This window comes from Erythrolamprus reginae, chromosome 1 (genome assembly GCF_031021105.1).
Source record: "Erythrolamprus reginae isolate rEryReg1 chromosome 1, rEryReg1.hap1, whole genome shotgun sequence".
In the NCBI taxonomy this organism is placed as follows: Eukaryota; Metazoa; Chordata; class Lepidosauria; order Squamata; family Dipsadidae; genus Erythrolamprus; species Erythrolamprus reginae.
The window spans coordinates 392,517,633-392,541,711 of NC_091950.1; the positions used below are offsets into that span (position 1 = coordinate 392,517,633).

The 24,079-nt window shown below is 41.6% G+C and overlaps 2 protein-coding genes across 8 annotated transcripts in view; one reads left to right on the top strand and one right to left on the bottom strand.

Moving 5' to 3' along the window:
- The window catches only part of ESCO2 (establishment of sister chromatid cohesion N-acetyltransferase 2), a 21,134-nt gene extending 14,864 nt beyond the window's left edge, over positions 1 to 6,270 (top strand). Inside the window, exons 6-10 of the mRNA XM_070729700.1 lie at positions 1 to 85; positions 186 to 275; positions 1,348 to 1,491; positions 2,864 to 3,045; positions 5,473 to 6,270. Coding sequence (XP_070585801.1) covers positions 1 to 85; positions 186 to 275; positions 1,348 to 1,491; positions 2,864 to 3,045; positions 5,473 to 5,611 — 640 coding nt within the window. The 3' untranslated portion in view covers positions 5,612 to 6,270. The remainder of the gene's footprint in view (positions 86 to 185; positions 276 to 1,347; positions 1,492 to 2,863; positions 3,046 to 5,472) is intronic.
- Positions 6,271 to 12,356: 6,086 nt separating this feature from the next.
- PBK (PDZ binding kinase) lies at positions 12,357 to 23,438 on the bottom strand. 7 transcript variants are annotated; one of them, XM_070734914.1, is made up of 9 exons: positions 23,191 to 23,260; positions 22,840 to 22,915; positions 22,197 to 22,271; positions 20,557 to 20,650; positions 19,701 to 19,843; positions 18,938 to 19,107; positions 18,709 to 18,835; positions 16,524 to 16,709; positions 12,357 to 13,019 (listed from the first exon to the last, which is right to left on the bottom strand). In XM_070734914.1, the coding sequence occupies exons 3-9, from the start codon at positions 22,252 to 22,254 to the stop codon at positions 12,814 to 12,816; spliced, it is 984 nt and encodes a 327-aa protein (XP_070591015.1). In that variant the 5' UTR covers positions 22,255 to 22,271; positions 22,840 to 22,915; positions 23,191 to 23,260; the 3' UTR covers positions 12,357 to 12,813. The 7 variants fall into 7 exon arrangements, with proteins under 7 accessions (XP_070591015.1, XP_070591011.1, XP_070591012.1 ...); XM_070734910.1 differs by having other exon boundaries at positions 22,191 to 22,271; XM_070734911.1 differs by having other exon boundaries at positions 22,191 to 22,271; positions 23,149 to 23,212.
- Between the last annotated feature and the right edge of the window lie 641 nt (positions 23,439 to 24,079).

Sequence of the window (24,079 nt, forward strand, 5' to 3'; positions counted from 1 at the left end):
CATGGTTTATTCAGTTGCCAACCCCGAGGATGAAGCACATCACGTCCAGTATCATCAAAGATTTATTGAGGGAATAAAATACACAGTAAGACACAGTGTCTGTTCTTTTTCTATTTTTTTTATTCATAGCTAAAATGTATTGATCTAAATCTGTTTTCCGTATTCCTTTTGTCCCTTTTTGGTAGAGCTGGAAGAATGAGCTTGTAATTGCAGAATTCTGGGATGGAAAAATTATCTTGATTCTACAGAATGATCCGAAACATGTCATCAAAAAGGTGCTGTGCTTGAGTTTTTCTAACCTTGTTCTTATTATTATTTTTTGTTTCAAAGTTACCGTACTTATCAGTTTCAGTGTTTTCCCATAATTCTTACATTTTATTTATTTATTTATTTATTTATTTATTGTTTTTTATTGGATTTGTATGCCGCCCCTCTCTGCAGACTCGGGGTGGCTAACAACAGTAATAAACAGCATATGACAAATCTAATGTTTAATATAATTAAAAAAACCCTTATTTAAAAACCAAACATACACACAAACATACCATGCATAAATTGTATAGGCCTAGGGGGGAAAGGGTAGTTCAGTTCCCCCAAGCCTGACGACAGAGATGGGTTTTAAGGAGCTTACGAAAGGCAAGGAGGGTGGGGGCAATTCTGATCTTTGGGGGGAGCTGGTTCCAGAGAGTCGGGGCCACCACAGAGAAGGCTCTTCCCCTGGGTCCCGCCAGACAACATTGCTTAGTTGACGGGACCCGAAGAAGACCGACTCTGTGGGATCTAACCGGTCACTGGGGATTCGTGCGGCAGAAGGCAGACCTGGATGTATTCTGGTCCGATGCCATGAAGGGTTTTATAGGTCATAACCAACACTTTGAATTGTGACTGGAAACTGATCGGCAACCAATACAGACTGCGGAGTGTTGGTGTAACATGGGCATACCTGGGGAAGCCCATACAGTACTCCCAAATATTAAATAACTTTCAGGCCAAGTTAAATCTTCTTGTAATTTAACACATTACAGAAGGAAATACTGTATTCCCATTTTCTAACAATTTCTGGAATTATCTTTTATTACTAAATACATTGCATAGTATGATTTTTTTTTAAAGCTACAAACAAACTAACTTGTGTTCAATTTTTAGGGTAAGTTCCCTGCCACCTGTTTTTGATGTAAACAAAATATCCAGTGCTTACTGCTTTCCAAAAATCTTGGTGGCCAAATATAATTCTAACAAAAATTGCAATTTTTAGAATTCTATAACTAATTGTTGCTAGAAATGTTGCCTGTTGACACCAATCTGATTGTGTAATTAAATTACTGTGGGTTTCTTTTTTTAATATAGGCTGATGATATATGCAAACTTGTAGATAATGAACTTGGTTTTAAACATGTGGTACAGACTGATCCATCACAGACTAAAACATACTTGTTTGTATCCAATGAAAAAAAGATAGTTGGCTGCTTAATTGCTGAGCCAGTCAAACAGGTAAGCAATTTGTACTGTTGAATTAAGATCTATGTTTGAAAGAAATACATTTGTTCTGAAATGGGTAGGCAAGCTTAGAATTGTTCATATAGTGTTCAGCAAGTGGTTTGAATCAAATCCTTTTAAATTGTTTTTATTTAAAACATAACCTTTATTTAAAATAGAAACCTATAACATAAAACAATAACAATAAGATGTTAATTATTTCAAATAAGAAATGGTATACCTTGAATATTTAAGCTTGATTTGTATATTGTTTTTATCTACAATGCACACACACATAATGGAAAGTTAAGTTGATGGATTTACAGTAGCTTTTATTTTATTTATTTATTTATTTGTTGGATTTGTATGCCGCCCCTCTCCATAGACTCGGGGCGGCTAACAACAGTAATAAAAACAGCATGTAAATCCAATACTAAAACAACTAAAAAACCCTTATTGTAAAACCAAACATCCATACAAACAAACATACCATGCATAAATTGTAAAGGCCTAGGGGGAAAGAATATCTCAGTTTCCCCATGCCTGACGGCAGAGGTGGGTTTTAATGAGCTTACGAAAGGTGAGGAGGGTGGGGGCAATTCTAATCTCCGGGGGGAGTTGGTTCCAGAGGGCCGGGGCTGCCACAGAGAAGGCTTTTCCCCCTGGGCCCCACCAAACGACATTGTTTTGTTGACGGGACCCAGAGAAGGCCTACTCTGTGGGATTTGTGCGGCAGAAGGTGGTCTCATAGATACCCTGGTCCGGTGTCATGAAGGACTTTATAGGTGATGACTTCTGTGTTTTTGCGATGCTGCAGGTGAATCCCAGCATCGCAAAAACGAGCGCTTCGCAGGCAACGGAAGTCTGGAGGTGGGGTTTCCCAGTGAGGGTAGCATCTGAAATCGCAGCGTCGCAAAAACACCAAAGTCCTTGAAACCCCACCTCCGGACCTCTGTGGTTTTACGATGCTGCGATTTCACTGAGGCTCCCCTCCATGGGAAACCCCACCTCCGGACTTCCGTTGCCAGCGAAGCACCCATTTTTGCGCTGCTGGGATTCCCCTGTAGCATCACAAAAACACGGAAGTCCAGAGGTGGGGTTTCCCATGGAGGGGAGCCTCAGGGGAATCCCAGCAGTGCAAAAACGGGTGCTTCGCTGGCAAAGGAAGTCCAGAGGCGGGGCATCCCAGCAGTGGTGGTGGGTTTGTAAGGTGAAAATAGTTTGGAAGAAGAGGCAAAAAAATCTTAAACTCCGGGTTTGTATCTCGAAAAGTTTGTATGACGAGGTGTTTGTAAGTCGAGGTATCACTGTATATATTTTTAAAGCCTGGTTAATGATCTTTTCATATCAATTAGTTGCTGTTCAAGCTGGCCCTTCTTTTGTGCAGGCTTTCCGAGTGCTTTCAGAGCCCGTAACAGTGGAGTCCCCTACTAAAAAGAGCCTCGAGCAACAGCGTGCCTGGTGTTGCTCAACAAAGCCAGAAAAGGTCTTCTGCGGGATTAGCCGAATCTGGGTGTTCCGCCTGATGCGGAGGAAGCACATCGCCAGCCGTTTGGTGGATGTGATGAGGTAAGGAAATAGTGCTGGGTCCGGTCTGAAGATTTTGTAACACAAATAATAGGACACGACCGTCTTATTTTCAGATACAGGTAGTCCTCAAATTGATCTCAAAGTTTCTGTTAAGAGGGACATGTTTCCAAATGTAAAATAATGCACTTGGGGAAAAGGAATCCTCAATCTGAGTATTGTATTGGCAGTTCTGTGTTAGCAAAAACTTCAGAAGAGAAGGATTTAGGGATAGTGATTTCTCAAAATGGGTGAACCGTGTGGTCAGGTGCTAGGGAAACAAGTAGAATGCTTGGCTGCATAGCTAGAGGTATAACAAGCAGGAAGAGGGAGATTGTGATCCCACTGTATAGAGCGCTGGTGAGACCCCATTTGGAATAATACTGTGTCCAGTTCTGGAGACCTCACCTACAAAAAAATATTGACAAAATTAAACGGGTCCAAAAACAGGCTACAAAAATGATGGAAGGTCTTAAGCATAAAACGTATCAGGAAAGACTTCATGAACTCAATCTGTATAGTCTGGAGGACAGAAGGGGAAGAGGGGAGATGATCGAAACATTTAAATATGTTAAAGGGTTAAATAAGGTTCAGGAGGGAAGTGTTTTTAATAGGAAAGTGAACACAAGAACAAGGGGCCACAATCAGGTTAGTTGGGGGGAAGATCAGAAGCAACATGAGGAAATATTATTTTACTGAAAGAGTAGTAGATGCTTGGAACAAAGCAGCAGACATGGTTGGTAAATCCACAGTAACTGAATTTAAACATGCCTCGGATAAACATTATTATTATTATTATTATTTATTAGATTTGTATGCCGCCCCTCTCCGAAGACTTGTGGCGGCTCACAACATCCATCCATCCTAAGATAAAATACGGGAAATAGTATAAGGGCAGACTAGATGGACCATGAGGTCTTTTTCTGTCGTCAGTCTTCTATGTTTCTATCTTTCTATGACATTTGTTAGGTGAATTTTGTCCTGTTTTATGACCTTTCTTGCCCCAGTCATTAAGTGAATCACTACAGTTGTTACATTAGTGACAAGTTGTTAAATGAATCTCGCTTCCCCGTTGATTTTGCTTTGTCAGAAGATTGCAAAAAGTGATCATGCATCCCCAGGACACCGCATCGGTCAAATATGAGCCAGTTGCCAAGCATCCAAATTTTTATCATGTGACCATGAGGAGGCTGCAACAGTCATAAGTGTGAAAAACAGTCCTAAGTCACTTTTTTCAGTGCTGTCATAACTTTGAAAAGTCACTAAACAAACTATTGTAGGTCTAGGAATACCTGTTTCTCTTGGTGTTATAGGTGTTTTTCAACTAATTGTAGAGGGTATACACCAAGCTTGTCAAATTGGTGGCATGCGGCCCAGATGCGTCACAGATAGGCCATGCCGATCCCAGTTCCACAAAGGCAAAAATGTTGCAATATGTAACGTGACAACCCAAGTTTTGACACCCGTATTTTTTTCTTCTTTTTTTTTCTCTTTCCTTTTTTTCTTTTTCTTTTTTTCAATTTACCTACTGAAAGGAATTATTATTAATTGGGTTTATGGGACATATGTGACAAACTATTTGGACTCCCCCCCCCCTCGAATTGATGTACTCTTGATCCCTGTCACAGTTAGATAAAATTTAGGATTTAGTTTATATGATTGGGAAATTTTCTTTCTTTCCTTTGTTAAAGAGCAACTATCATAAAAGTAATGGTAAGAAATATACATGAAATTGATATTAAGGATATATCGAGAAGATTGAAGCACTACGGCCTAAATGATTATATATGATTAGAAAAGAAGCAGCCTAAAAACTCTATTAGCTAATAGCTTTTAAAATACATTTAAGAAATTTGAGTAGCCAAATGTCAAATGTAAAGGAGGCAGCATTGGATGGATTATGAATACCGATAGTCTACAGATAGTCTTCAATGAATGACAACTGTTGACCCCAAAATTTGTTACTAAGTGAGAAGTTTGTTAAACAAGTTCTGCTCCACTGTACAAGTTTCCTCACATTTGTTAAATGAATCACTGCAGTTCTTCAGTTAGTAATGCCATTGTTCAGTGAATCTGGTTCCCCCATCAACTTGGCATGTCAGAAGGTCGTAAAAGGGGATCACGTCCCTCTGGGGCACTGCAACCATCATAAATGTGGGTCAATTGCCAAGCATCCAAATATAAACCACATGACCATGGGGATGCTGCAAGTCGTAAGTGTGAAAAATGGTCATAAGTCATTTCTTCCAGTGTCATCGTAACTTTAAATGGCCACTAAATGAACTGCTGTAAAACGAGGACTTTTATTTCTTTTGTGAATGTTGCAACAGCTGATTTAAACTTTTATGAAATAAATATGGTCATCATAGATAACTAAAAAAGGACAATTATATTCTTATTCTGCTTTGATACTTCTAATTTTTCTTCCAGGCAAACATTTTTATTTGGCTGTTACCTAAGCATCAACGAAATCGCCTTTTCAGATCCAACACCAGATGGAAAGCTATTTGCAGCAGAATATTGCAAAGTACCCAACTTCCTTGTTTATAATTTCATTAGCCAACAGTAATTTGTACAACTACAAAGTAGGGTTAATGAGCCCATCTCTTTAAGCAAGGGCTGTTTTATAAAATGTGGTCAGTGCTGTTATTGTATTGTTTTTCTGCTTTAATGTGTTAATGTTAATTTGAGTTATTAGCATACCAGGTGTGTATTTTGTATGTGGATTGTTTTTAAAAAGTTAATTCTGAAAGTTAAAGTCTGAAATTGATTGTAACATTTAGAAGTTTTTAAAAAAAGAACTGACTATTGGCACTACCTTCATAGTATTGTAGCAAATATACTCATTTCTTGCAGACTGATGACAGATTTAGTTAAAAAAAACCTCAGTGCTGAGACTGAATAAGTAAGGATGGAAAATGTGTGCTAAGCTACATGTTTCCTAAGCTAATTTCCAGCACTTTTTACCAATGATTATACAGACTATGGCTGTTCAGCAACATCTGGAAAGCTGTAATTTTTATCGAGGAAATAAGAGTGGGAAGTAATTAATGCTGCTATGAACTATTATTTAAAAAATATCTTTGCACCTGTTCATGGAAGCACATAGCTGAAACTAGCTTTGAAAGTGGAGGCGACTACAAGTTGGGTAGACTATGTCGGACAACAACTGCAATTCTTGCACTAAAATTGTTGAATCAAGCTTGTTCCAATAAATATTTTTCTGCATTAAACATTCTTTGGTACGTATCTGTAATAGTGAATGTTGGTTTACAAAACGTGTACAGTGATCCCTCGATTAGTGCGAAACGCTATACCACGGTTTTTCAAAAAATATTAATTAAAAAATACTCCACGTTTTTTTTTTTTTGCTATACCACGGTTTTTCCCACCCGATGACATCATACGTCATCACCAAGAGTCACTTCTCTGTCTCTTTCTCTTTCTTTCCTGTCATTCTCTGCTTCAATCATTTTCTCATTTCTCTTTTTTTCTCCCCTTTTTTCTATCATTTCTCTCTCTCTCTCTCTTCCTCTCTCACACTCTCTTCCTCCTTCTCTCATCTCTTTCTTTCCTTCTCTCTCTTTCCTTCTCTCTCCCCCCCTCCACTTGCCCATGAGAAGAAAAAAAGCAACCTCTGCCGGCAGCTCCCCTTGTGCCCCGTAGCGGCGGCGGCAGGCAAGCTTGGAGCCTTGCTTCGCCTCCTTCGCTGCAATAAAAACGAAGGGGTGGCGAGCCGAAGGTTTCCGCGGCTCTGACCCAGAGCAGGAAGGGCTGGTGGGGGCGGCGAATCCACCTCCCCAGCCACCGGCTCCACCATCTGCGCATGCGCGGCCATGGGGGGGGGGAAGGGCGCGCATGCGCAGATGGTGTTTTTACTTCCGCACCACTATAACGCGGAAAATCGATTAGTGCGGGAAGTCTTGGAACGTAACCCCCGCACTAATCGAGGGATCACTGTATACTGTCCCAATCAATCGTCGCCGGTTAAGCATAAAAAGTGGACCTTCTAGTTCCACTTTTGAATTCTTCGTACACATTTGATCATAAAATAAGCTGTCTGCTAGCACAGTGTTTTTCAACCAGTGTGCCACGGCACACTAGTGTGCCACGAGACATGGTCAGATGTGCTGCAAAGCTCAGCTTCCAAGACCAGAAGCTGAGCTTCATTCTTCGCACCTCCTTTTTCGCGCCTTCCTTCTTCGCAGTAGGCGAGCTTTGAGTTTCCCTGGTGGGGCCGGCAACAAATAACCTTTGGGGCCCAGGCGGGAGGGCACCGGCAGCAGTGGCACTGTGCAGTAGCTGGGGGACAGCAGCTGCAAGCGGGAGCTCCAGGACGTAGGCACCGACGGTGGTGGCTGGACCTGTTGCTGGATGTTGTACATGCTGGCGCTGCGGGGCTGGCACTGGCCAGCCCCATGCCCATGTGCAGTGCAGCACCAGCATGTATGGCATCTAGCAACATGTCCAGCTGCTGCCGTCAGGGCTCCCACTCGCAGGACTGCTCTGCCGCCACCCCTGGCTACTGCACAATGACGCTGTTGCTGGCATGGTGTATGAGAGAGAAAGAGAGATTGAGAAAGAGAAAGAAAGAGAGATAGCAAGAGAGGCAGAGAGAGAAAGAGAGATAACAAGAGAAACAGCAAAAAAGAGAAGAAGGGAGAAAGAGGGGGATGGAGAGAGAGAAAGAGGAAAGAAGGAAGATAGAGAAAGAGGGAGGAAGAAATAGAGCGAAAGGGAGGAAGAGAGATATTTTTTTTGTCCAAACTTTTTAGCCCCCCCCGCTCCCGGCGATCAATGTTCCCCAGGATTTTGTAAATGTGAATAATGTGCCGCGGCTAAAAAAAGGTTGGGAAACACTGTGCTAGCAGACCGAAAAGTAATTTAAAAAATTGTGGGATCTTAACAAGTCGCCTGTTGTAAACGTAAATGTCATGCTTACAATCCATTTTGAACATTGGATCTTTGGGCCTGCCACATTTAGGACTGTGGGAAACTGGGAGGGGGGATTCTAGGAGCTAGGCAGATTTAGTCAAAATAGCATTCCTTTCTCTGAGAGTCAAGGCCATGATGCCCTACACCTAGAAGGATGTGACTGGGAGGCATCTCCAGTTGGGATGTGGATTGATTGGACCACATGATGGACATGAGGGTGCTGGGGCAGGGACTTGGATTTTCTTTTGGGTGGGGGAAACCCAGAAGCTTTCATATTTGGGTTTTCTCAGATGTGTCAATATGGCATCTCTAAGTGGGGCTTTGAAAAAACAAGCCTCTGAGTTTTCTTTAGTTGGGGATGTTACTTGGAATCCTTCCCTAAATGGCTTAGTTTAGCGGTGGTTTTCAATTTTCCTAATGCCGTAGCCCTTTAATACATCACAACATCGTGTTGTGATGACCCCGACCATAAAATAATAAATTAGGAAACTTAGGGATGGGTTCTATCTTACCTCGCTGCTGGTTCACTTACTCCTTCAATGCATGGTCACACCTCATGGGCGTGCATGTGCTTTGTGCACACATACATGTACAGTGCCATTTTTTTTAAATGGGAAAAAAGCCAAAAATAATAATACGATGCATGCACAGTGCCGGAAGTTCGGCTTCTGTGCATGCTCAGATGTTCCTATGGTCCAGGTTTTTTTTGCAGTAGTCTATTTGCATTTGAGTGGACCTGCCTGGAGACAGATAGAGGAGCAGTGTCTCGATTGCTAAGACCATCGGAAAAATGTGTTTTCCAATGGTCTTAGGTGACCCTTGTGAAAGGGTCGTCTGACACCCCCCCCACCAAAGGGGTCGTGACCCACAGGTTGAGAACCGCTGGTTTATGGCATAATTTATTTGATCCACATAGCCAGTCTGGTTCTATGGGTACCCACGATAACACTCTATATGAGGAACATACACTTCAAACCATCATTTCAAATAATTGGAAATACAACCCTTCTTTCAAAGCTCATTAATCAGTTTTTGACCTGATATCATTGCAATTCTTTATTATGCCCTTTTCTAGAAAAACTGGGAAGCGGGTTAAACGGAATTGTTTATTAACTGGTGCTGTCAGTGTAGGCAAGGCAATTCCCATTACATTAAAGGTAGAGGTCTTCAAACTTGGCAACTTTAAGACTTGTGGACTTCAACTGCAAAAGTCTCCAGCTAGCGTAGCTGAAGCTGGCTGGAAAATTCTGAGAGTTGAGGTCCACAAGTCTTAAAGTTGCCATGTTTAGGGACCTCTGCACTAAAGCAACTTGCTATATACACTGCTCAAAAACATAAAGGGAACACTTAAACAACACAATATAACTAATATAACAATATAAGTAAATCAAGCTTCTGTGAAATCAAACTGTCCACTTAGGAACACTGTTCCCCGTAAGCTGTGTACGCGCGTGCCCCCCAAAATACCCCCTGCGCGCTTTTTTTCATGGGCGCGCGCTCCCCATCCCCGTCAGCCCGCGGAGGGCGGGGGCGGGGAGGTGCGGCAGTAGGAGGAAAGGGAGCTGCGGCCGCCCCTGCCTCCCTACGGTGCCTCCGGCCAAACGCGCCCCTGGCTTCTCGGCCCTGCCCCCCACCCGCCCGATCCGCCCCCTCTCCTCCGCCGCCTCCTGCCTTAGGGAGCAACTTCTTTCGCGGTGGTAGCAGCTGCGGGACAAAAGTGCTGACGGCCAGGGGGCTGCGAGAGAGGGCTTTCTCCGCGGGCTTCGGGAATGACCGCCCCGCCCCTCTCGCAGCCCCTTCGCTGGGAGCGCTTTCGTCCCAGACTTCCAGCAAGGAGGCTGCAGTAGAGGCAGGGCAGGCGTTCCTGAAGCGCTCGGAGAAAGCGCTCTCGCAGCCCCCTGCCACCGCCCCACGGCTACTGCCCAATGCCGCTGCTGAGAGAGAAAGGGGGGGAGAGAGCTAGCAAGAGAGAGAAGAGAAAGCAAGAGAGATAGAAAGAAAGAAAAAGTGAGAGAGAAAGAAAGCAATAGAGAGAGAGAGCAAGAGGGGGAGAGAGAGAAATGACTCTTGATTTAAAGCATATGGTAAAAAGCACCCAAATAATAACAGAACCCCCCCCCCCAGCCGTGTGTGTGTGTGTGTGAACTCTTGAACCATTTCCAATAGCTCACCTCTAATTGGAAATGGTTCAAGAGTTCACACACACACACACAAGGGGGGAGGAGACAGGAATGGAAAAAGAAGATAATAATAGTAATAGATTTTGGTTTTGTTTTATTATTAATTTCTTTTAATAAAAAAAGAAGTGAATTTTTTTCTTATTTATTTATTTATTTTTTCTATGCCGCCCAGTCCCAAAGGGACTGTCGCTCAGACACTATACTTTTCTGCCCACACCAAAAAAAAATTAGAGGGAACATTGCTTAGGAAGCAACACTGATTATCAATCGATTTCACATGCTGTTGTGCACATTCAATTTTGTACAGAACAAAGCATTTCATTCATTCAGATCTAGGATGTGTTATTTGAGAGTTCCCTTTATTTTTTTGAGCAGTATATATAGCAGCTGTTCTTGCAAAACATTTCAAAGATATAAACATTTATAAATCTATGCTGTAACTGCAAAAGGCAATGCCTTCCACTACTCCATTTTCTGTTATGCCACCCTCTAGAAAGAAGTAAACATTTCACATCCCCTACCCCCAAACTATTCGATCTGGGCCCCAATGAAATATTAGTGTTAATATTTACTATTTTACTTATTATAAACTGCAAGCAAACTATTAGCTACGGAAGGCTGCTCTACCTACTTACCTGGGAGTAAGTCACACTGAACTCAGTGGAGTCCGTTTTTGGTTAGGCAGGCCTAGGCTACCATGGTTAGGGCCCTCTTCTGGCATGAGGCCAGGCCAGCTTAAGTTAATGGCTATCGCAGCGCCCGCCAAGAACAAGAACCCATGCAGCTGCCCTGCCCCACCTATCTGCCTTCCCTTCCGGGCTCAGAGCAGCGTGCAACTAGGCAAACATTCACTCTCTAGGGGAATCAATTGAGAGGGACCATACATGTTCCCCGGGGTCACACGTGCCCCTCCTGGCATCGTTCCATGCCCCCTCAAGGCGCGCCCCACTATTTGAGAAGGACTGCACTAGTCCAAGAATTTATCTCTATCTTAATATCCCAGTAATTCTAATAAAGACTGGTTTTGCCCTTCACACAGAATTTGGATTTACATAAGGAATGACTCAACTACGTGTTACAGTATTGTGCGGTTTGCACACGAACAAAAATGTATTTTGGGTGCTTTGTATATGTATCAGTGATGGTGAAAGTATGGCACAGGTGCCACAGGTGGCACGCGGAGCCATATCTGCTGGCACGTGAGCCCTTGTTCTAGCTCAGCTCCAACATGCATGTGTGTGCCAGCCAGATAATTTTTGGCTCACATAGGGGATTTTGGAGGGTGCTTTTGGCTTCCAGAGAGCCTCCAGAGGGAGGACTTTGGAGCTTGGGGCTTCGGGAGGGCGAAGCACAAGGCTACTGGGGCCACCAGAAGTTGGGAAACAGGCCATTTCCGGCCTCCAGGAGGGGGGAGCTATGTTCGCCCTCACCAGACATTGAATTATGGGTGTGGGCACTCACGCATGTGCGCTTTCAGCACCCGAAGACGAAAAGTTTCGCCATCACTGATATATAGGATGAAATGAAGCAGTTTTGTTCTACATACAGACCAAAACACCTTTTCCAGGCTTAAGTGACCTGGTGTGGGAGGTAAAAGAAAAATTAAGGGCATTGGTGACAGCTAGGAAGTCGAGAGAAAGGGAATGAAAGGCATTAGGAATAAAATTTAGGAATGAGCCAAGGTAGTGCAGTGGGTAGAATGCAGTACTGCAGGCCACTAAATCTGACTGCTAGATCTGCAGGTCAGCGGTTCAAATCTCATCACCGGCTCAAGGTTGACTCAGCCTTCCCTCCTTCCGAGGTGGGTAAAATGAGGACCTGGATTGTGGGGGCAATCTGAGTCTAAGGAGAAGGGTGGCATAAAAAATTGAATGAATGAATGAATGGTCAAGAGCAGGATATGTTACTTGCCCTGTGAATCACTTCCAATTCTTCTGAATTTTGTTTGAGACCTAGATTAACCAAAGCATTCCACATTTTATTTTGTGCCAATGAATCTAAAATGCAATGCAATCCAAATAATTATTGGATTGCAGCCCCTGGAATGCCATGAGAAATGTAGAGCTCAGAAAATAAGCTTAAGCATTAGGCACTCAAGAGATCAAATCTGCTGCAAATGGTTGGGATCACTTTAAAAAATTTTCAGTAATCTCAGGCAATAAAGTAACCGCTTAAGCAGTAATTTATGAAAAAAAACCATTGAAAAAAAATTATTTCAAATTTATTGGGGGGGAAAAACATTGACCATCACAATATATGTAGCCATTTTCTGAATGATTTGCAAATTCTCATATTATGAATACTAAGTCTGAGTAACATTCAGTTGGTGTAACTTACCTAGAACACAACAGAAGTTAGAGGACTTGGTCACTTCAAACCAAATCATTTATATTAATACTGAATATCCTCATCTACATGTTTTTACATCAGCTTATCAATAACAAAACAGAAGGTACTGCATGAAATAATTTACTTGACCTAAAAAAATAATCTGGAAATTTTAAATAGTTTTAAATGGCCACTTAATCTTAAATACATTTGAACTAGAAACTAAGTATTGAATAGTCTCATGTAATATAACTAGGTTAGCATCTACAAACATTTCTTGAAGAGAACAATGAAGCTGCCATATGGTGCAAGAGTCAGTTTGGGTTGGCTAATTTATGAACTCTTCCGACTCCAAAACATGCAAAATTTGTGCTGCTGCAGGACGGTTTCTTGGATCTTCCATAGTACACAAGGAGAAAAGCTCGATAACTCTTTGGTATGAAGGGCCTAGCTCTTCCATATTGAGTGGTGGCCGAGTTCCAAGAGCTGCATAATAGGCATCATCATCAAAGTCAGCTTCATCAAAAAAAGCATCTAGAATTACATGAAAAATGGGTCAAAAGGTTTCAAGAAACCCTCACAAATTGCTAAGAGAAAATAATTATAGTCAGCATTCAAACTGTAGTCCCAAAACAGTACTGATGGCTGATTTTCCTGGATGACCAGGGTTTGAGTCGCCTCTTGACCAGAGAGCTCTCCTAAATTAAATGTATACAGTGGTACTTCTACTTACGAACTTAGTTGGTTCCGTGACCAGGTTCTTAAGTAGAAATGTTTATAAGAAGTGATTTTTCCCATAGGAATCAATGTAAAAGCAAATAATGTGTGCGATTGAGGAAACTAAAGGGAGGATGGAGGCCCTGTTTCCTCCCAGGAGATTCCTAGAGAAACCCCATGGAGGCTTCTCCCCACCTTTCCCGGCCCTGTTTCCTCCCAGGAGATTTCTAGACAGGCCACACAGAGGCTTCTCCCTGCCTTTTCCGGTTATAGTTTCAGAGGCTTGAGTTTGTAAGTGGAAAATGGTTCTTGAGAAGAGGCAAAAAAATCTTGAACACCTGGTTCTTATCTAGAAAGATTTGTAAATAGAGGCATTCTTAGGTAGAGGTACCACTGTAATTGTCCATTTCATTAAAGGCAAACTGGGCGGCGCACAATAAATAAAATAAAAAACAATTAATACAAATATATGAAAATGTAATATTATAAGAATCCCAAATTCAATCAAAGTGGAGGGAAACTGTAAAAATGGCCAGCTCAACAATAGAGCTGAATAGCCATGTTTCTGTTCTGTCTGGGTTCCCCCAGACCTCAACACCAACTGGAAAAAACAGCCAGACACTCTGGTAAAAGCCAAAAGTATTATATAGCTGGAAAAAATAAGCACAGAGGAAAACCTGTTCTTCCCAACAGACAGGCTATAATACGTTACAGCAGGGTCCTGATGTCCAGACAATACAGCAAGCTTCTTGCTGGCACCCCCCCTCCCCAAGGTTTCAATAGTCAAAGGCACAAACCAGGATTCCAAGACGCCAAAGTTCACAGCCAGGTCCCACGACTCTCAAAGATAAAACTCCACAAGCCAGGAAGGGTAGGTCTGCCTTTTAGCCTTTCCCAAGAGCACCACACCCAAACCCAGCTGTTGCCTCGTTAATGCTGAAAGTACTTAGCCAATTGATTTCTTCTCTGAGTAGCTCTTCTTTGTCGCAGATCAATTATGGCTTGCGCATTTTCCTCTAAGGAATCCAGGCTGCTTGCTGGGGAGAGCTCCCCCTGGTGGGACTCTGGCTGTCCTCCCTCTTCTTCAGCCTGGGATTCCTCCTCCTCGTCTGTCTGCACCTCCTGTTCCTCAGCCTCTCCCTCTGAGCTGGAAACCGACAGAAGGTCAGCCGTTCCCTGAGGGGCCTCAGACGGAACCACAACAGTTTCCAGTCCTGTGGAAGCCCCACACCTAGTCACATAGCCAAGCCTTGAGAGCCTTACACAATTTCAAAAGGGATGCAGCCAATCTAATTTCAGGAGGGCATCACAGAAGAGAAGGCACATCTGGGACCACCAAATGTGGATCGCTGGTTGACGGGGCAAGCTGATGTATATGGGGAAAGGCAGTCCTTCAGATAGCCTGGCCCCATGCCATGAAGAAATCTTGGCACTGCTGAAAGGACTCTTGTTGTTCAATTTTAACATACCGTGGATGGCCTGTTTGACCCCTCTTTTAAGCTAGTAGTTTTCTCTGCCAAGAATATGGACTTTGCCGTCTTCAAAAAAGTGACCTTTGTGCTTTCAAATGCAGGTGTGTCCAGATGGGACAAGCAATCCATCTCCATTTGAAAACACGAAGGTCATTTGTATGAAGTCAGCAAAGTCCACATTCTAGACCAGTGTTTCCCAACTGGACTTCAACTCCCAGAATTCCCCAGGCAGCATTTGCTGGCTGGGGAATTCTGGGAGTTGAAATTTATTTATTTATTTATTATTTAGATTTGTATGCCGCCCCTCTCCGCGGACTCGGGGCGGCTCACAACAAGGCATAAACAAATCGTAACAAATCCAAATAAATTTAAATATTTAAAAAAGTTTAAAAAGAACCCCAATATACAGTACTAACAAGCACACACACAAATATACCATACATAAATTGTACATGCCCGGGGGAGATGTTTCAGTTCCCCCATGCCTGACGACAGAGGTGGGTTTTAAGAAATCCAGATATCTTCAAATTGCCAAGGTTGGGAAACCTGTTCTAGACAGATAGGACCACTGGTTTGAAAGAGAGAGGTAAACTGCTGAATCTTGTCCCAATAGGACAAACAGTCTATCTGCATTTCAAGAATAACAACCTGACTACAAAGGATATAAATCCTTCTACTCCCCACCATCCAGTCAGCACTGAAGAACCTTCTCAGATGAGAAGCAAAAAGACTTCAGATAAAAACAAGAAAGTCTAGTTGCCTCTTCGAAAAGCACTTTTGGGACAACCATTACTTGGATGGGAAATCCTCATAGACGTTTATACAGTATTATTATTTTGCTATTACAGTACAGTGATCCCCCGATTATCGCAAGGGTTCCGTTCCAAGACCCCTCGCAATAATCGATAATTCGGGATGTAGTGGTGCGGAAGTAAAAACACCATCTGCGCATGCGCACCCCTTTTTCCATGGCCGCACATGCGCAGATGGTGGAGTTTGCGTGTGGGCGGCGGGGAAGACCGGGGAAGGTTCCTTCGGCCGCCCAACAGCTGATCTGCTCCGCAGCGCGGCAGCAGGGAGGAGCCGAAGATGGGGTTTCCCCGTTGCCCAGGCAACGGGGAAACCCCATCTTCGGCTCCTCCCTGCTGCCGCGCTGCGGAGCAGATCAACTGTTGGGCGGCCGAAGGAACCTTCCCCGGTCTTCCCGCCGCCCAGGTAAAGGGGAAACCCCAAGATCGCTTGCCCGTTCGCCCGCCCGCCTGCTCGCTTGCCGCTTCCCGTTCACCCGCCCGGCTGCTCGCTTGCCGCTTCCCGTTTGCCCGCCCGGCTGCTCGCTTGCTGCTTGCCCGTTCGCCCGCCCGCCTACTCGCTTGCCCATCACCCGCTCGCCCGCCTGCTCGCTTGCCGCTCGAGAGCAAGAGGGGGAGAGATAGAGAAAGAGAGAGAAGGAAAGAAAGAGATGAGAGAGGGAGGAAGAGAGTGTGAGAGAGGAAGAAGCAAGATAGAGAAAGAGAGAGAGAAAGAAAGATGAGAAAGGAAGGGAGTGACGTCATCGGGTGGAAAAATCGTGATATAGCAATTCGCAATGATCGGGATCGCGAAACTCGGGGGATCACTGTATTCTTAATTGCCAAGTTGACAGAAAGGCAAACTAAATTGCAGCATTCAAATCAAATAAATAAATAAATGTAAAAAGGTTCTGCTAAATGTAACACAGCCTGTGTTTCACCCACATCTTAATTTACCCCACTTGTTCCAATGGTATCACTATATTAATGCAGGCCTGAGATTAAAATAAAACGTAAAATTAAGCTTCTTCATCTGCCAAATCAAGAATATTTAGACGCACCATCATCATCATCTTCATCATCATCTCCAAGCAGATTAAGGTGAGGTATGGAAAGTGTCATCATCTCCCACAAAGTCAGCCCAAATGCAAAGATGTCAGCTTTGTCAGTGATAATGCCATCTTCTTCTAGAGCTTCTTTGGGTTTCCAGGGCTCAGTGCCAATGTAGCCAGCTTCTGGATCACTCACTGAACAAAAACAAATGATAGTTACAAACCAAGAGCCAACTTTAGGGTTTAGTGAAATTCTCTCAAGAAGCAAAAATAAATAACTGCATGAAACCAAACCAAAAGAAAGTTGAGAAGAATTAGTATCATAGCAATCATTATAGTAATCATTAATCTGAATTCTTTCACTTCTAAAATTCCCTAAAGGGAAGCAACTTGGGCCGCTTGGTAAAATCTTGATAACCACAACCTTGACGAGCAAGAGTTTTTCAGATTTTGTATTTTTCGGAGTATAAGATGCACCAGAGTATAAGACACACCTTAGTTTTGGGGGAGGAAAATAGTGGGGGGGAATCTATCTACCAGATATTAGAAACATAGAAGACTGGCGGCAGAAAAAGACCTCATGATCCATCTAGTCTGCCCTTCTACTATTTTTTTGTATTTTATTTTAGGATGGATATATTTTTATCCCAGGCATGTTTAAATTCAGTTACTGTGGATTTACCAACCACGTCTGCTGGAAGTTTGTTCCAAGGATCTACTACTCTTTCAGTATTAATCTTAGTCTGGTCAGCTTCAGCACATCATTTTATCCTCTGGTTAGGTCTGAAAAACATTTTTCTGAGGGAACAGCAATGAAAACAAGCCTGCAAAAACTTAGGGCTGGAAAAAAACTTCAGAGTAGCAATGAAAAACAGTGGGTAGATTGCAGTACTGCAGGCCGCTGAAGCTGACTGATAGATATGCAGGTCAGGGGTTCAAATCTCATCACCGGCTCAAGGTTGACTCAGTCTTCCATCCTTCCGATGTGGGTAAAATGAGGGCCCGGATTGTGGGGGCAATATGCTGGCTCTGTTAAGTACTATTCCTAACGTGTTGTAACCCACCCTAAGTCTAAGGAGAAGGGCGGCATTAAAAAAATTGAATGAATGGATGAATGAATGAATGAATGAATAAATAAATAAGACACACCCAAATTTTCAGCCTCTTTTGGGGGGGGAGAGGAAGGTGCGTCTTATACTCTGAAAAATACGGTATTTATCTAACTAATTTATAAAGCTACCCATTGCACAACCAAGTGATTGAAGAAATTCTGCAGCATGTACAACTCTATGCACGGGTTCTCAGTTCCATCCAGAATACTTCCAAAAAAATATTATACAGCCACATCCTATTGACTTTCTTTTCCACATGACAAGGAAATTAGAACACTAGAATGAGAATGTCGTAAATTACTCAAGACCCATCTATACCGCCAGGCATGGGGGAGTTGAGACACCCCAGGCTTTTTATATTTATGTTTGGGTATGTATATGTTGTTTGCTTTTTTAAAATATGATAGGGTTTTATATTATTTTATATTTATATTTATAAGGTTTTATATTAGATTTGTTTTTGCTGAAATATTGTTTTTATTATTGTTGTGAGCCGCCCCGAGTCTTCGGAGAGGGGGGGCATACAAATCTAATAAATTGAATTGAATTGAATGTCGCTTCCTGTAAAGATCTATGTGCCGCAGCAGTTCGAAGCAGCCAAGAAGAGAAAAGGGATTTGGGCACTGGGAAACAAGAGAAAAATTACAATCCCAGTTCCTCAATTTACATAGAATATTGATCTTACATTCCTTTCCTGAAAGAACTGCATTGTTTTGAGTTCATTTTTTGCTTTTCTAGTTTTAAGAAGTTGAGAAACCTCATAGAATCAATATTCAAAAACATTTCTATATTTCACAAAGTATCTCAAGTATTTTGCTTTCCCTTTAGGTATAAGGAAATACGCATGAAATGGGCATAGCAGCTCTGGTTTATTTCCAAATGAGGGTGGCCAAATTGTTTATTGTCCATTGTAAAATAGATCACAAAAGCAGCTCTGACTCTAACAATAGAATTCCTTTAAGGATTCAGCCGTGTGGTAGGAAGGTTACCACAGCAAATTTCCCAATACAGTACACAGAAATAAAAACAGAAGCTGATTTTCAGTGGAAAAAAAATAAAGAAACACTAAATATTCAACGTACCCATATTTTCATCTAGAGGCAAGGAAACACCTACATCACAAATCTTTATTGATTCAAAGTCACCTTTAATGACAACGTTAGAAGATTTTATGTCACCATGAAGCAATTTCTTGTCATTGTGAAGATACTGAAAAACAAAAGAGAAGGGTATTGTAAGCTTTACTGTGTTTGTTGTGATCAGCCGTTGAAGGTTCACACTGAAGTGTCATATTCAATTTATTCAGCCTACCTTCAAGCCTCTTGCCATGTGCAGTGCAACTTTGAGAATGGTGGCAGCTGGAAAAGGTTTCTTGTGTTTTTCATTTCTTTCTTCAATCAAGTCATTCAGGGACTTCTCCCCACCATATTCCATAGCAAGACACATACTTCCATCTTTGGCTTCAGCAAACGCACGAAACCCTTCAAAACACATACTTAGCAATTGTCAGTGTCCCCAGAGGCAAACTTCCATTTATTTTATTATTCCCGAGGTAGTTCAAACTTTAAATTGGGCCAGGACGCTTTTTATAATTCTCCAAATATTTTTCATTCTAAGTATTCATTCTTAAATAATGCTGAAAGAACATCAAGAAAACTCCCATGGTACCTAAGAAAGACTAATAGAACAGTAGAACTTGTTGCATGATCCAATCTGGATTGGTCACCAGGATCAAAGGTTTAGTCTTCCAGGTTTTTGGACTCATGCTGGAACCCATCCTCAGGGAATTTCTTTCTACTGGAATTTGTGTTTTGGGCTACTCTATGAGTACTCTTTATGTCGTGTTTTGTTAACCTCTAGTTTCCGTAACTGGCCCAGATTGATCCTACAACATTATCCTGGGCCATGTATATTTGCCTTCATTCATAATAGGACTTATCACTTACATCAGTAGTTTGCTTCTGTCTACTTGAGGACATTTATCTATATTTAGCCAGATGGAGCCATGGAAACGTCAACTAAAAAGGATCACAAATATGAATAAGAATCTTCCACTTTCCCCACTTAATCTTACCCACAATGTTTGGGTGCTGAAGGTTTTGTAGAATACTAGCTTCTTCATTCAGTCTCTTTTGATAAATACTTTGCTGGCTGGAATTACATTTGGTATTTATTTTTTTCACAGCCCAAGGAGAGCTTGAGATCCCTCTGGGAGACCTAGAAAAAAAGGACTTTAGTTAAAAATGTGGCTCCAGATAAACTAAGTTGCTAAGACTAGTGTATATGAAATACCAGTTCCATTATTTTAGTATAGTTTAGACAGCAATTTAACCATTGCTGAGAATTAGTTCTAAATCCCTATGGGAAGCAATTTGGGCATTTTTTTTACCTGCCAAATGATTTGCACAAATAAATTGGACATTTTTAAATAGCTTTGCTTTGATAACTCAACTTTCAGAAAGCAAATCATCAGTTTTTTCCTAATCCTCCAATACTATTATGAAATTTAAAAATTAAAAAATACATTTCTCCACGCATCGTGACCAAAGCCAATTATATTATCGTGTTCAATAACAATCAATAATTAATTTATACCTCTGTCTCATTATGTCTAAATTTTTCTTAATGAGCTACTTAATGTATATTCTCCTTCATATGTATTGTATATTGGACAAAGAATAAATAAATAAAAATAAATAAAAATAAAATACAAGCAGAAAGGAGGAAAAACTCAAGGTTATCATACCAGAGTTGCAGAGCAGACATAAGACAATCTGATGCTTCAGATAAATCCAGATTTATATGCTCGTAACAACCAATTAGTAGGCTCAGTGTTAAATCACTCATTTTTTCTAATTTTGCTAAATGACCTATGCGGTGATGTTTTAGAAATCTTAATATGTTGGAATATACTAATTAAGATAACATACCTTTTCATAAGATAAACATTGACACCAGTTCCATATCCCAGTTTTCGCATGAAGGGAGAAGCTGGAATAGATAGTGAAGATGGAGTATTTTGTCCTATATTGTAAAAAAATCACCAAAAATCACACACTGTTTATGCTACATAACATAATTTGTATTACAACTGCAAGAATGGTTTGTTTAACTCAGTAATCAAAACTCTTTGAATTTTTTATATGTCGAGATGTCGTAGTGCTTTTCTCCCTCTTTAGGGATGTGCTGAAGAATCTGTCCTATAACTTTGTTTTTTCTTTAAAAGAAACCTATTTCAATTTGTGTTGGTTATGACCTATAAAGCCCTACATGGCATCGGAGCAGGGTATCTGCGAGACCGCCTTCTGCCGCACGAATCCCAGCTACCGGTTAGATCCCAGAGTTGGCCTTCTCCGGGTCCCGTCGACTAAACAATGTCGTCTGGCGGGACCCAGGGGAAGAGCCTTCTCTGTGGTGGCTCCGACCCTCTGGAACCAGCTCCCCCCAGAGATTAGGATTGCCCCCACCCTCCTTGCCTTTCGTAAACTCCTTAAAACCCACCTCTGCCGTCAGGCATGGGGGAATTGAAACATCTCCCCCTTGCCCATGTAGTTTTGCTGTATGATTGATTGTGTGCTTGTTTTTTATATACTGGGGTTCCTTTTTTTTGGACTTTTTAACCTAAAACTGTAATTTAGATTGCTAAATATTAGATTTGTTACTATGTACTGTTTTTACCATTGTTGTGAGCCGCCCCAGTCTGCGGAGAGGGGCGGCATATAAATCCAATAAATCTAATCTAATCTAATTTCAACCATATATCAGGCAATTTGGAGTCAGCATTATTTCTTCACATTCATTATCATGAAAGTAGAGATTCATAAAATGGTGGCCATGGAAACATGGTCATATATATAAAAAGTTATCCTCTCCCAAATATGAAAACATTTATATTTAAAAATAAATTATACTAAAATCTTTTGTATGCTATATTTGAATAAGAAGCATTTAAATAAAATTTACAAATTTATTCCCTCCCGAAATCCATCCCTCTCATGTTTTAGAATAATAAACATTAATTGAATCTTCCTTTGCCAACAGCAATATGTGTTACTGGTGGGAACCAAGTTACCGTTTTCTTATAGACATTTTGTGGCATAGATCCCCACCTCACTCCAGTACAAATCAATTTGAGCACTTCACGTATGCAAAGTGGAATATTGTGTTGCTCGCCCTAGCACAAAGCTGAAAGCACCAGCCTGAAGATGACAAGTGGGACCTTGTTGAAATGTCGCCAGGAATCTCTGAAGCTTACACGGGAAGAAACCCGAATACATTATGACCTCCATATCTGTACCTGTGAAAATCTATGAAAACAAATTCCATCCCATGTCCCAATGTGTCTCTTTCTCTCACTAGTATCATCTATATAAACACTGTTATATCTTTGTATACTACCAATATGTACTTGACATAAATACATAAATGAATGAATGAATGAATGAATGAATGAATGAATGAATGAATGAATGAATGAAGCTGTATATTGCTTGTGGAGAAATAGAACCTTTGGATGAAAAAGATAAAGTTAAATTAACCAATGGCTTTCAGGTTTCCCCCATACCTTCACCAGATTTCCTCCTTCCCTCTGGTTTACTAGGAGTCTTGAAAGCAGCTTCTGCAGCCATGGTAGCTAAGGATGCTCCTGCAGGGAAAAAGTGGCAAGAATTTTCAAATGTAACCCCAAAACTTTACCCTCTTAGATTATCCACTGTTGACCTCTCCCAACAGAGGTCAGTAAGGGGCATGCATAAGTGCACCAGAGTGCCTACCATACCCTGTCCTAATGTTTTTCTTTTACTATTATTATTATTATTATGCATATAAATACACTGATCAAAAAAATAAAGGGAACACTCAAAGAACATATCCTAGATGTGAATGAATGAAATATTATCATTGAATACTTTGTTCTGTGCAAAGTTGAATGTGCACAACAGCATGTGAAATTAATTATCAATCAGTGTTGTTTCCTAGGTGGACAGTTTGATTTCACATAAGTTTGATTTATTTGGAGTTATATTGTGCTGTTTAAGTGTTCCCTTTATTTTTTTGAGCAGTATATTATTATATCTCTAGACCAAACAAAGTAAGTAAGTAAGTAAGTAAGTAAGTAAGTAAGTAAGTAAGTAAGTAAGTAAGTAAGTAAGTAAGTAAGTAAGTAAGTAAGTAAGTAAGTAAGTAAGTAAGTAAATAAATAAATAAATACATACATGTACGAATGCTGACTGAAGCAGAGATTACTCTCTGGCTGAAGTGTGCTTAGGAAACCCAGAGGTAAAATATGTTCTATATTAATAAGAAACAGTATAAAATACATCAAATAATAACTTAGAGCTTGCAGACTTGAGAAAGAAGCGGTTAAGGCGAGACGCCCCCCCCCCCCCCCCCCCAATTTTATAGACCGTTAAGAGTCAGTGTTTCCCTCTTCCCAGGAGAGGTGGCATCTAATTCAGCGCATGCAGAACCCCAGGCCTTTCACGACAGTACGGTAAGAGACGGAGGTTTTTTAAAAAAATTACCACGGGAGAAGATGCGCCGCCATTAAACGAGAAAACACTCACCAATAACAACTCAGGCTCAACCACTTGCAGCAGTTTCCGCCACCGTTTTTGAATCTCTGTTGGCGCCTGCGTAAACAGAACGTTTAAACGGGGGCGGGGCGAAGCGGAACGGACCAATTGGAGGATCGGGATGCTCCGAGGACGAATTCGTGGCTTAGGTTCTCTGTCGGGCGGGCACCTGGGGTGTTCAATGAAAAGGGGAGCCGCCGGCTGAATGAGAAGCAGGATTTCAAGCAGCAAGTGGTGTGAACTGATGGGCAAAATTACAGGGCTAGGCAAAGTTGGCTCTTCTATGATTTGTGGACTTCAACTCCCAGAATTCCTGAGCCAATCATGTTAAGCTTAGGAATTCTGGGAGTTGAAGTCCACAAGCCAACTTTGCTTACCCCTGGGCCAAAAGATTACGATCCCAGATTTTTTAATTATTATTATCCTAGAACAGTTAAAGGTTGCTACCGGAGACGGATCAAGAAAGCACCAGGAATAGGAAAACAAACCTCAGTAACAGAGTTGGAAGGGACCTTGTTAGGTCATCTAATCCAACCCCCCTTCATGCAGGAATCCCTACTGCACCATTTCCTACAAATGGTAGTCCAGTTTTTTTCTTGAAAGTCTCAACCTTTTTCATATGATTACGGGCTGGTTTACTCACTACAACCGAGAGTCTATGGTGAGGTGGTCGCATATAAAATAATAAATGGCAGTTACCTATTCGAAAAGGCTAGGGGGAGAAAGATTGGGGTTAATATTTGCGTGAGACATCGCCACCCCGCAAGGAATGCCAAAGCTGGAATGGGATGTTTTTAAAAAACAAAATGGAAGAAGGGGGTGTATCAAACACTTCACAATGTCATGAACCGCATCCATGAAATACTCTCTGATAGAGAGT

Bases quoted from the DNA above. Each gene is read 5' to 3' on its own strand.
- PBK (XM_070734912.1), bottom strand. From the start codon at position 22,254: ATGGCTGCAGAAGCTGCTTTCAAGACTCCTAGTAAACCAGAGGGAAGG. The intron at 19,844-20,556 runs GTATGTTATCTT...CTTTTTTTCTAG, and splicing joins AATGTTTATCTTATGAAAAG to GTCTCCCAGAGGGATCTCAA. The intron at 19,108-19,700 runs GTAAGATTAAGT...TGTGTTTTGAAG, and splicing joins TCAGCACCCAAACATTGTGG to GGTTTCGTGCGTTTGCTGAA.